Source organism: Enhydra lutris, unplaced genomic scaffold (assembly GCF_002288905.1).
Source record: "Enhydra lutris kenyoni isolate GAN:26980312 unplaced genomic scaffold, ASM228890v2 scaffoldscaffold21, whole genome shotgun sequence".
Classification (NCBI taxonomy): domain Eukaryota; kingdom Metazoa; phylum Chordata; class Mammalia; order Carnivora; family Mustelidae; genus Enhydra; species Enhydra lutris.
Window position 1 is genome coordinate 59,863,463 of NW_019154105.1, and position 11,568 is coordinate 59,875,030.

At 51.9% G+C, this 11,568-nt stretch overlaps 1 protein-coding gene across 1 annotated transcript; it reads left to right on the plus strand.

Annotated features, from left to right (window-relative positions):
• Positions 1–8,432: 8,432 nt before the first annotated feature.
• On the plus strand, positions 8,433–10,943 carry LOC111148803 (NK3 homeobox 2). Its single transcript, XM_022505617.1, has 2 exons — positions 8,433–8,898; positions 10,414–10,943. The coding sequence occupies exons 1-2, from the start codon at positions 8,433–8,435 to the stop codon at positions 10,941–10,943; spliced, it is 996 nt and encodes a 331-aa protein (XP_022361325.1).
• Positions 10,944–11,568: the final 625 nt, after the last annotated feature.

An 11,568-nucleotide genomic window follows, 5' to 3' on the forward strand; every position in this document is an offset into this window, starting at 1 on the left:
TCTCCTGAACTATTAAGTGTCCCTCTTTATTAGATTCTTTACACAAATACATAAACATATTCTAGCATCATCTATGTAAAACTGACATTCTAGATGAAAGAACCCTTCCACTCCCATCTCATTGCTCTGTAATCCTTCATGGTCAAACTTCTTTAAAAAGTTGTCTATATCTACTATTTTCACTTCCTCCCCTCCTGAGCTCATTCCAGTCTAGTTCTCTTTCAACTAATTCCCAACACGCTGCAAGACAGTGCCTGTCAAGTTGGCCAATGACTTCCATTTGCCAAACCCAATGGCCGTATCTCTGTCTCATGCTACTGAATGCAGCATACTACATAGTTAATCTCCTTCACCATGCCAACACAGACTTCTCTTGGCTTCCTCAAATACTGAACTCTCCTGGATCTTTCTACTGCCCTGGTGATTCTTTCTCGGTCTCTTTTGGTGGGTCTCCCTTCACTGCTGAACCTGTTGGATAACCCAGGTTGGAGCTCTCTCTCATTCCTAGGTGACCTCACCCAGTTCTATCCATGCTACCTACTGTCTGAAAAATACTCAAATTTCTGCTTTTGGCCTGACCTTTTCTTGAAATGTTATATTCACTGGCTGCCTTCACGCCTCTACATGGATGTCTACGAAGCACCTCAGACATAATATGTCCCAATGGAGCTTTCCTCTCACTCTCACCCCCAACAAGTCTCTCAAGTCTGTCCCACCTAGGTGAGCAGCAGCCCTACTCACCTGAGCCCCAGTCCAGGAGGTAGCTTGGGTCAATCCTTTTCTCTTGCCTCTCCATCCAATTGACTGCATGCTTCAAATATACTGCCAGGCAGTCCACAGAATAGTAGAAATATTTGATAATTATATATCTGATCAGAGATCAATATCCAAAATACATAGAGGACTAAAACTCACCCACCACTACCACAAAAACAACCACTCTGATAACATGAACAAAACTGTCTACAAAGATATTAAGATGGCTAATAAGCCCACAAAAACAAGCTCAACATCACTAACCCCTGGGGAAACAAGAATTAAAACCACAGTGATGCATCACTTCATACCCATTAGCATGGCTACTATCAAAAACACAACACAACAAAAAATAGTAAGTGTTGGCAAGGCTGTGGAGAAATTGGAACCCTTGCTCACTGTAGGTGGGACTGTAAAATGGTGCAGCCATTATGGAAAATAATATTGGGATTCCTCAAAAAACTAAATGTAAATTACCATGTGATCCAGGAATTTTCTTTCTGGGTATACACCCCAAATAACTGAAACCAGGGTCTTGAAGAGTTGTTTGTACACCCATGTTTATATCAGAAGTATTCACAATAGTGAAAATGCATATAAGCAACCCAAGTATCCACTGATGGATGAATGAGTTGTTTAATATGTAGTATATACACACACAATGGGATATTATTCAGTCTTAACACAGAAAGGAAATTCTGACATATGCTACAACATGGATGAAACATGAAGACATGATGCTAAGTGAAATAAGCCAGTTGCCAGAGGAAAAATACCGAACGATTCCATTTATATGCAGGACTTAGAATAGTCAGATCCATAGAGACAGACACTAGAATGGAGGCTGCTGAGGAAGGGGGTTGTTTCATGAATACAGTTCTAGGAGTTTCAGTTCTGCAAGAAGAAAATGTCTGGCAATGGTTGGGGGGGATCGTTGCACAACAATGTGAGTGTACTTAATGCCAACGAGCTGCACACTTAAAAATGGGTAAAGTGGTAAATTTTATGTTATGCACATTTTACCATGATTCTTTTAAAGACATTGTTTTAAAAAAAAAAAACACACCCCCAGGGCACCTGGCTGGCTTAGTCTGCGGAGCATGCAACTCTTGATCTCCATGTTGTAAGTTTGAGCCCCATGTTGGGGGTAGAGGTTACTTAAAAATAAAATTTTTAAGGGGTGCTTAGTTGGCTCAGTCAGTTAAATGACCAACTCTTGGTTTCTGCTCAGGTCATGATCTAAGGGTTGGGAGATCAACCCCCACCGCGGACTCGGAGTTCAGTGAGGAGTCTGTTTGAAATTCTCTCTCCCTCTCCCTCTGCGTCTTCCCCCACTCGCTCTCTCTCTCTTCAAAATAAATAAATCTTAGGGGCGCCTGGGTGGCTCAGTGGGTTAAGCTTCTGCCTTCAGCTCAGGTCATGATCTCAGGGTCCTGGGATTGAGCCCCGCATTGGGCTCTCTGCTCAGCGGGGAACCTGCTTCCCCGTCTCTCTCTGCCTGCCTCTCTGCCTACTTGTGATCTCTCTCTCTGTCAAATAAATAAACACAATCTTAAAAAAAAAAAAAAAAAAGAACACTACCAACATAGATGCCAAAATCTGTCTATTTCCTCCTTCTCCAGCACCACCTAACCCAGGCCACCAACTCTGCATAGGACTCACTAGCTTCTAGCGGGTCTCCCTGATTCCCCATTTGCCACAGCCAGAATCTTTTTGTTGCACAACAACATGATGAAACTCATATTCCATTAGCTCTGTGCTTACAATCTTCCCGTGACTTCCCATCATGCTTAGAATAAAGTTCACGCCCTTGACTGTGTTTTATAAAGCCCCATGCCAACTCATCCTTGACCAGTCTGCCCCTCCCACTTCACTCTGGCCACAGGAATGTCCTGCCCCCATCCCAGAGTACATGGACTCTCCCCACTGTACGTCCTGTGTAGTATTTTCTCCCTCGGAAAATCTTATCCTCCATATCTCTTTCTGCCTCGAATCTCACTCCATCTAACGCAACCCCAAATCACCTTCAGCCACATCACTCTGCTTCCTTCTTTTCCCAGCCCTAACACCATCTGATGTCGCTCCGCTGCTTTCATTAGACATTTGTTTCTGAATGGTATTCCTCCACTAGAATGTTAATCTGTGGGGAGCAGTGCCTTACAGCGCCTTCAACCCCAGGGTCTAGAACCTCTCCTGAGACACTGTAAGCGCTCAGGGAATATTCGGTGAATAGGAAATGAATGAAGGGAAGAAACTAGAGAAAAGTAAAGAAGTTGGAACTTTTTGCAAGGAGAAACATGCATAAGGGTTTGAGGCCCCCCAGGATAGTTACTTAGAGACAGGAATAGGATAAAATCCGAAGACTCCACTTGTATTTTATAAGCATCTCAAACTCGACACAAGCAATGGCATATAACATCTCCCTCTTTACCTAATCAAACTTGCTTCTCAGACTTAGCCACCCTTCCCTCAATTAGCACCATCATCTGCCCACTGTCCAATAGACAGCCCAAATGAGAAAATAAAACCTGAGGGACAAGATGGGTTTGTTTGTAATGCCTGAGCTTTCTGATGTTTGAGGTGAAATACCCCTATTAGTCTCATAAAGAAACTAGCTCCTGAAGAAACAGGAAAACCTTCATACGGCCCCAGAAACACAGTGTGTGTCCTAAATCACCATCCATCGGGAACCTGGTCTAGCACTCAGCCTACCGAGCCAGTATCCAGGAATGGAGGTGCTGTTAGGTCAGGAGGTCTCTGGGATCTCCCCACTGCAACCACTTCGATTCTGTAACTGGGCTCTTGGCACGCCCTGGGGGAATCCCATCTTCCCCTGGCCTTGAGTGCGGGGAGTCTCCAGTGGGGTTCCGGACGGTGTCTGCATGAGTTTTTAAAATGGAACACCTCAGCTATTACATCACTGACAATGCGAGACTGGGGAAACATAAAACTAAGAGCAAAAACATGCCGTTTTGAGGAGAACGCCATACATCCCTCAGAGATGCCCGCTAGGTGGCACTCGTCCTCCACCGTACCCAGGCGGGTTCCGGAGCCCGTACAATTCTTTTTAAACCTGAGAGGCTTTTTACAGGTAAGAAAACGAAGCTCCAAAGTGTCTTTCGTGAGGCCGTTTCACTGCATCTTGGAGCCTCGATCAAACTCAGGTCCCCATATTTCTGAACCCAGCTAACTTCCATCACCTGGCTGTCTCCCTCTACACACGGTTTAGTTTATTGATTAAAATAAAAACGGTGTTTCTTTCTTTGTATATAACAAGGTTTGGGTTCAGATCTGCAGGCCTCAGAGTCCTTTATTTTCAAACGCTCGGAACAGAAAAATCGTCATATTTGCCTGCCTGGGTCCTTTCTTTGATTTCCTTGAGTTCCGAGCTCCGTTTCTGATGAATGAGTAGCACAGAAATGGGTAAGGAAGACTATGGGAAAAGTTTAACGAGAAAAAATGTGAAGGTTTAAGAAAAAAACAAAAAACGATTAGAGTAGAAAACCCAACTAGATTGGCATTAGATAGTCGGATTTAAATCCTGATTTAGCCACTTGCTGATGTCAAGTCATTTAAACTCCCTGAGACTCGGTTTGCTCATCTATAAAATGGGGATAATCATGTTTTCTCCTAACCACACGCCCAGGGTTGTGCAGACTAAGTAAAACAATAGGCTGTGGCTCCTGGTATATTGTTGGTAAACGACATTTGTTTAAATACAGAACCTCCTTGGCCCATAATAATCCTCTCTTCAGTCTAATATACCTGAACCATCTTCATGAAAAGCCCTAGTGAGGTAGGGAAACGGACGACTTAGGAACCCAGGAGCCGGTGTCTGCTGGCGGGAAAGTGGTGTGTAGCTTGAAGTTTGGGGTGCTGCGGCTGCTTCGAGTGCCCTCAGGAGCCCGCGGATGGGGACAGATGGTCAGTCTCAGTCCCGGGAGAGACCTCTGCCTAGACTTGGCCCTGACAAGCCTGCACCGCCTCCTCCTCTAGCCTGCACGTCAGTGCGCACGGTTCAGGAGCGCCTTGGAAGATGCTACACACAAGCCCTCGCTTTAAAGGACTGGGAACCCTGGCCTAGAGAAAGCAGGTGACTTCAGTCAAGGTCATCGGCGTCTGAGGGCCAAGTCCCGCGTGGCCTTCCACTGCACAGCCGCTGCGGGAATGGCCTCACTCCCTGGGGCCTCTTCCCCGCACAGAAGACTGTCTCTCCTCCCCACCACTCAGACCGAGGACCGCCAAAGGCGCAGGTGGAAGGCGGCGGGGGCGCAGACGCGTGCTCAGCAACTTTCGGCGCGCGCCGGAGGGCCCGGGTTTCCCCTCTCCTGGCCCCCGCGCCTCTCCCACCGCCCTCCCATCTTGCGCCCGAGGCTTCGCTGCCCGGCAGCGCTTCGGGCCGGGGCCGTTCCTGGGGCGGAGGGGCCGCGGCACGCCAGGGGCGCGCAGGAACCAAACAGCGGAGGAGAAAGAAGAGAGAGGGGTGGGAGGCGAGAAGAAAGGGAGGAGAGGGAAAAGACTAGGAAAGAGCGGAACGTGGGGCCAGGGAGGAGGGCTCGGGAGCGGAGCTCCCCGGCCTCCTCCTTGAAGGCTGGCCGGCTGCCGGGGCTCCCCGGCTCCGCCGATTCCCGCGGCGGGCCCAAGTCCGAAGCGCGGCGCCGACGGAAGGTCAGGCGCGGTCAAGCAGCCGCGGGGTTCCAGGAGCTCGTGGCCACTCCCGAGGCAGATGGCCTCAGTGGGCTAGGAGCGGGGCCCCGCTGCGCCCGCGCGGACGCGCCCCTTCCCCGCGGACCCCCGGCCCTCTGGCACCCGCTGACCTGCCGAGCCCTCGACAGACACCCCAACTCACCGGCCTTGACTCCGCGCGTGTCCGGGACAATCTCTGCCTACGACCACTTCTGCTCACCGTCTCCGAAAGCCTTTTCATTTTCATCCCCACCCAGCCCCTTACTAGCAGCTTTTAGTTGTAGTTCCAGACCAGGGTACTTACACACCTCCTGGCCCTGCCACTCACCAGACTTAGAGGCCAACAGCGGCGGCAGTTGCCCAGAGATGACACGGGTCTCTCTCACTTTGTGCCTGCTGAAGTCTCGGAATGCAGCCAGTGTCTTGCAGTCTGGGGACACACAGAAAACGGACAACTCAAAACCTCCTCGGAACTGCATCTTTAATGCTTTGACAACCTCTGCTGAAAACTGTGGCAAAGGACATATCCTACCGTGGATCGGGTTTCTTTTTAAAAATATATTGGGGGGGCAACTAAATAGTAGTTGCTATTTACAAGTAAGTCTTTGTATAGCCCCCAAACTTACTTATACTAGGTCATTCAGCCCCCAGAACATCTCCGTTGCCTGTGTGTGCAGAACTCACCCTATTATTTGTCCACACCAAACCCTCACCCCACAAAGGCACACAGTTCACACCTGTTCATCTCTCACCTTCTGGGGGACCTGTGTCAATCTCCCCCTAGACGTGATCCCCAGAGAGTAACAGGATGGTGGGGGAGGGAGGTAATTTAAAGAGTAAATAAAGGTCAGCAGAGGAAGGAAAGGACACACTTTCTTTTGAAACCTCTGAAGCATTCTGTTCTGTTTCCCTTCCGGCCTGAAGAGCATCCCGTTTCTTACATTTGCGTTATGCTGACACCAAATTTAAGCACCTTTCCCTCAAAAGTGATGTAACTCTAAAGAGCTAGAAAGGACAATGATCTTTTCAAGTGAGAATTTGTAACCTAAGTACATTACAGGATCTGCACTGTAGTGTATTGGGGATGCAAAAAAAAAAGCATCATGTAGCTAAAATTCTGGAAAGTACAGATGCTGCAAAGCCCTCTTCCCCTCCAACACACCGAGCTGAAAACTATGAAGAGTGTGTGTATTTCGTACTGCAGTGCACAAGTACCACCAAAAAGAAAGCAACAGGGAGAAATGCTATTTATTTTAGTGACACCAAAAGCACCAATTTACTAAACTAAAATCACAGTTCTTTAAACTTATTTAATGGTTCAGATTGTGTCTTTAGTGTTAAGTTAAACCTTTGTAAAATTTATGGAAGGCACTAAAGTATGTTACTCGAGTAAATTTTTTATTTAAAAATAATTAATGTAAATAAGTAACAAATGTTTTTATACTACAATATTTGTGTTTCATAGCTCGGTTCCTTCTATTACATAAAACAATTCATTACTTACTTTTTTAAGAAAATTAATTTAATGTCGTCAGTTCAGGATCATGAGTACGGTAATTCCCACATAGTCCTTTAAACAAACACATATCTTTTCTAATCTTATTCCACTCACAAGTAACAGAATATTTAAATAACAAGTTGAAATATTTTTCCCTCCTTCCTGGTGTAAAATTTAACAAACTCCAATTAAATTCAGTATTAACTGTCCAGGGAAATAACCGCGCAATTTCCAGAAACTCTCCCAAAGATGACTTCTCATTTCTCGCCTGCCTTTAGTTCTCTAACTGTACCATCTTTTTCTTTTTAGTTCCTCCATAGAAATCGAATCAAGTAAAATAAGGTGAAGGAAAAAAAATATTTCTAGTGATTTTAATTGATTATTTCAGTGAAAAGAATTAGCAGGAAGCCCTGAAACTATAAAGGTTAAAAAAAAATTTTATTTTCTTATCTTTGACCCTTCCTAGAAAACAGAAAACTGAGCGCGCGATTTACCGAACTGCGTTATCTTGGATTTCCCCCCTCCCCACATTCCCACGCCTAGATTTCGACTCGACTATCAAATATCGTGTTCCACAAAAGCGCAGGAATGGGTGGATACATCTGCAGAGATAAGAAACGTGGTTTCTCAGACACCGTGTGTGGGTGGGTAAGCCTCCGGTTGCTGGAGGATGCTTCAAGAACCAGGCTTGGGAGGAAAGGGGTTAAGCCAGACCCTGACTTTCTCCGCACAGCGTGCCCAGTTTTGTCTGTTAAAGTCAACGTCGCCCAGCTGGAGCCAGCCAATAGGCGGCCTGGAGGGCCCCGGACAACCCAGTGAAGGGCGTGGCCTGAAGCTGTCACTCAGCGGTGAGGAATGACACCCGCGCGGGAGGGGGGGATACGGTGGAACGCCGGGGAACGAAAGAGAGAAGAAACAGATAAAACCAGAGCAGGGGGTAAAAAGGTGCCCCGCGCCTCTCAGAATCCAGAGGCCGCCGTCGTCGCCGCCGCCACTGGGGGTGGGCTCCGAAAGAGCCGGACCAACTAGGAAAGGACTAACCAGGAGCGAAATCCTGCAGCCAGTGAAGAGACCGAGGCGCAAAGAAAAAGTGACTCCGGCCGTGCGCCCCGGAGGCGCTCAGGAAGGGACTGCAGCCGCGGTGGGGGCCCCGCCGATCCGCCCCCAACATCCTCCGAGGGGGCAGACCCCGGCCCGCCCCTAAGGGCGCGAGGCGATGAGATAATCCAGCTGAGCTGCGAAAGTCGAGCGTCTGGCTCTGGATTGGGGGGGAAGGGGTCTTCGGGAGGGGTGGGCCTCGGAAGTGGGGGTGAGGGTCGGCGCTGATCCTCGGCCAGAGGGAGGCGGGGGCTGCTGGGCCGCGCAGGAGTGGGCTGCTGGGGCCTCGCGAGCCGGCTCACTCGCGCTGCGGCGGCCCGCGCACTGCGTCCAGCTCGGAGCTGCCCCGCGCCCCAGCCGCCCGGCCGGCCGGCCGCTCTGGCTCACGGCGCAGATGGCTGTGCGCGGCGCCAACACCTTGACGCCCTTCTCCATCCAGGCAATCCTCAACAAGAAAGAGGAGCGTGGAGGGCTGCCCGCGCCAGAGGGGCGCTCGGTACCCGGGGGCACCGCAGTGGCAGTGGCTGAGGCGCCCGCTGTCTGCTGCTGGCGATTGTTCGGGGAGACAGACGCGGGCGCTCTGGGGGGCGCGGAGGACTCTCTGCTGGCGTCGCCTGCCGGGACCAGAACGGCTGCAGGGCGGACCGCGGAGAGCCTGGTTGGTTGGGACTCGGACTCGGCGCTGAGCGAGGAGAACGAGGGCGGGCGGCGCTGTGCGGACGCTCCGGGGGCCAGCGGGGCCGGCTGTGCAGGGGGGACGCTGGACCTCGGCCAGCCGGTCTGCGAGCTGCCCGCCGCCAAGGACCTAGAGGAGGAAGCCGCAGGCAGGAGCGACAGCGAGATGTCGGCCAGCGTCTCAGGTCTGCCGAGGCTTGGCGGGGAAGGGGGCCGGGCAGAGGGGCTGGCAAGGAGGGAAAACATGCCGAATGGGGTGGGCCTGCTGTGAGTACCCTACGCCCTGGGGCCCTGGGGCTGGCCAGGACCCGAAGCTCTTCGCGCTGGCGCAGGCTGCTCTTATTCTCTGGGAACCGAGCCCGAGAGAGAACCGAGAAACTCCTCAGAGCCTGCGTCCTGGGGCGAGGCCTGAGACGTCCTGGGGCAATTGTGCCCTAGACTGCGCTAAAAGAAAACCACTGCACCCTGCCTTTAAGTCCATCGCCAGTGCTTCGGCCCTGTCTATGTCCAAATCCCCCAAATCAGCGACAGAGAAGATCCAGGGGCCCGGAGACCTCGAGTAGTCAGTGCCATGGTCCCTAGCCCATAGAGCAGAAATGCTCCCAGCTCCAGGTCCCAAGGCTCCTAGGTCCTCTGCTTAAGGATAGGTGGTGAGGGATACCTCTAAGTGGTACTGAACATGCATGTGCCAAGCCTGGGCTTTGGGGGGAGGGCTTATTTAGCTTTCCCAGACCCCAAGTTCAGGGGAGCTCGGATGGGCTGAGGACCCAAGACCTGGCAGCACACCCTGCAGCCAGCTGAAGGCAGGGGGGCTTAATGTGGGTCATTCCACAAGTAGCACGGAGAGGAACATCCCCTGCCAGAGTTGGCAGGTCCTTGGGTCAGAAAGAGACCCCACACCCACTCCCCTGTGGACTGGTCGCTGCTGTAGGCCTCACCCTGGCTCCAAGTAAAGAGTACTTGCCAGAGGCCAGATCTCTGAGCCTCTCTGCTAGGGTCTTGTGGGGAGATCCAGGAAGAGGCTGAGGAGCTGGTGTCAGATTAGGGTTCAAAGACGTGAAGCCGGGGCACCTCTCTCTCTTCCCTTCAATCTTCTCATTTCCTTGCAGAGAGAGAGAGACAGAAGCCCACCAAGGCTGCTCTATTGCCACAGATCTCACACAATTCCAGGAGGTTGAGGGGTTGGGGGTAAGACTCGGAATACATCTGTCCAAGGATTCAGCCCCCCATCTTTCCCTTAAGTGCAGTTGACAGTGTGTGCTGCACCGATGAGTGTGTATGAGCGTGAGTGTGCCGGTGGCGGGTAAACCCAGGGAAAGAGCAACCAAGAATTCCCCCCCACCCCAGAGCTCAGCGCTGAATACTTATAAGGCTTGTGAGGATGCTTAGGCCTGGTGGCCCCACATTACTGAGGGAAGCCTGGGGCCCAGTGAGGACAGGGAGCTGGATCTTGGCCACACAGCATTGATACAGCGGCGGAGTCCCCTTCCCGAGTGGGACAGGCCTAGATGTAAGAAGCTAGTGGAACAGGGTTCTGAGACCGGTCTATAAGGACCCGCGGCTTACAGACCCTCGCCAAGTGCTCTGCTGGGATCAAAGCGTATTTTCGTCCCCCTCCCCCACACCCCGCAGTTGGGGCCAGACCTCCTTTGTTTGCGGCGCTGACAGTCTGTTGTTTCTGTTCCCACTGGGGTTCGCAGGCGACCGCAGCCCTAGGGCCGAAGACGACGCTGTTGGCCCCGGAAGTGCACGCGTACCCGCGCTGTGCAGCCGAAGTGGCGGCGGGGGCGGCCCGGCGGGCGGCGCGGAGGAGGAGGAGGAGCCCGCCGCGCCCAAGCCGCGCAAGAAACGCTCGCGGGCCGCCTTCTCCCATGCTCAGGTCTTCGAGCTGGAGCGGCGCTTCAACCACCAGCGCTACCTGTCCGGGCCGGAACGCGCCGACCTGGCCGCGTCGCTGAAGCTCACCGAGACGCAAGTGAAGATCTGGTTCCAGAACCGTCGCTACAAGACCAAACGCCGGCAGATGGCTGCCGACCTGCTGGCATCAGCGCCCGCCGCCAAGAAGGTGGCGGTGAAAGTGCTGGTGCGCGACGACCAGAGACAGTACTTGCCTGGCGAGGTGCTGCGGCCGCCGTCGCTGCTGCCACTGCAGCCCTCCTACTATTACCCTTACTATTGCCTCCCTGGCTGGGCACTCTCCACGTGTGCAGCAGCCGCGGGCACCCAGTGAGCCGGCCTGGGTCGAGGCAGCAAACTATCCCCGGGCCCCAGCTCCGGACGGCCGCTGACGGCTGTGCAGGTTGTGCTCTGTACGAGGGCGCCCCGGCGAGAGGGCAAGTGGAGGATGCAGTCCAGCGCAGGCTCAAAATCCAGGAGTGTGCCCTGGCAGCGGGACTGAGTCTGTCCAGAGGAGGCGCCTTTTTCTAATTTGAAGGCACCCTATGCCTAATTAGGAGGCATCCTATGGCCTAGGGTCCTTGCTCCCACGTTGCCTGCGTGGTAGCTCTTGGACATTATTTATTATCACAACAAAGTTGGATTTGGATTGTATCTGCCAGGACACGGCGTTTCCCTGGAGCGGAGAGAACTCCTGGATCCACATAGCCTGAATCCCCAGAATTTCAGGCTGGCTGGGAGCTTCGTGCAGTAGGCCACAATAGTTCATGGTATCCATGCTACCAATCTATGTTTATCTACGTATCTTTTTTTTTTTTTTTTTTTTTTTTTTTTGGAAATTGCATTTGTAAGGAACGGGTGCAGAACCTTGACAGCCCCAAGGAGCCCGGAGCCATAGAGGGTTGATTTGAACCATGAAAGTTTTGCTTTTTGGGCCCTCTGCCCCCACCCCTCCGCAT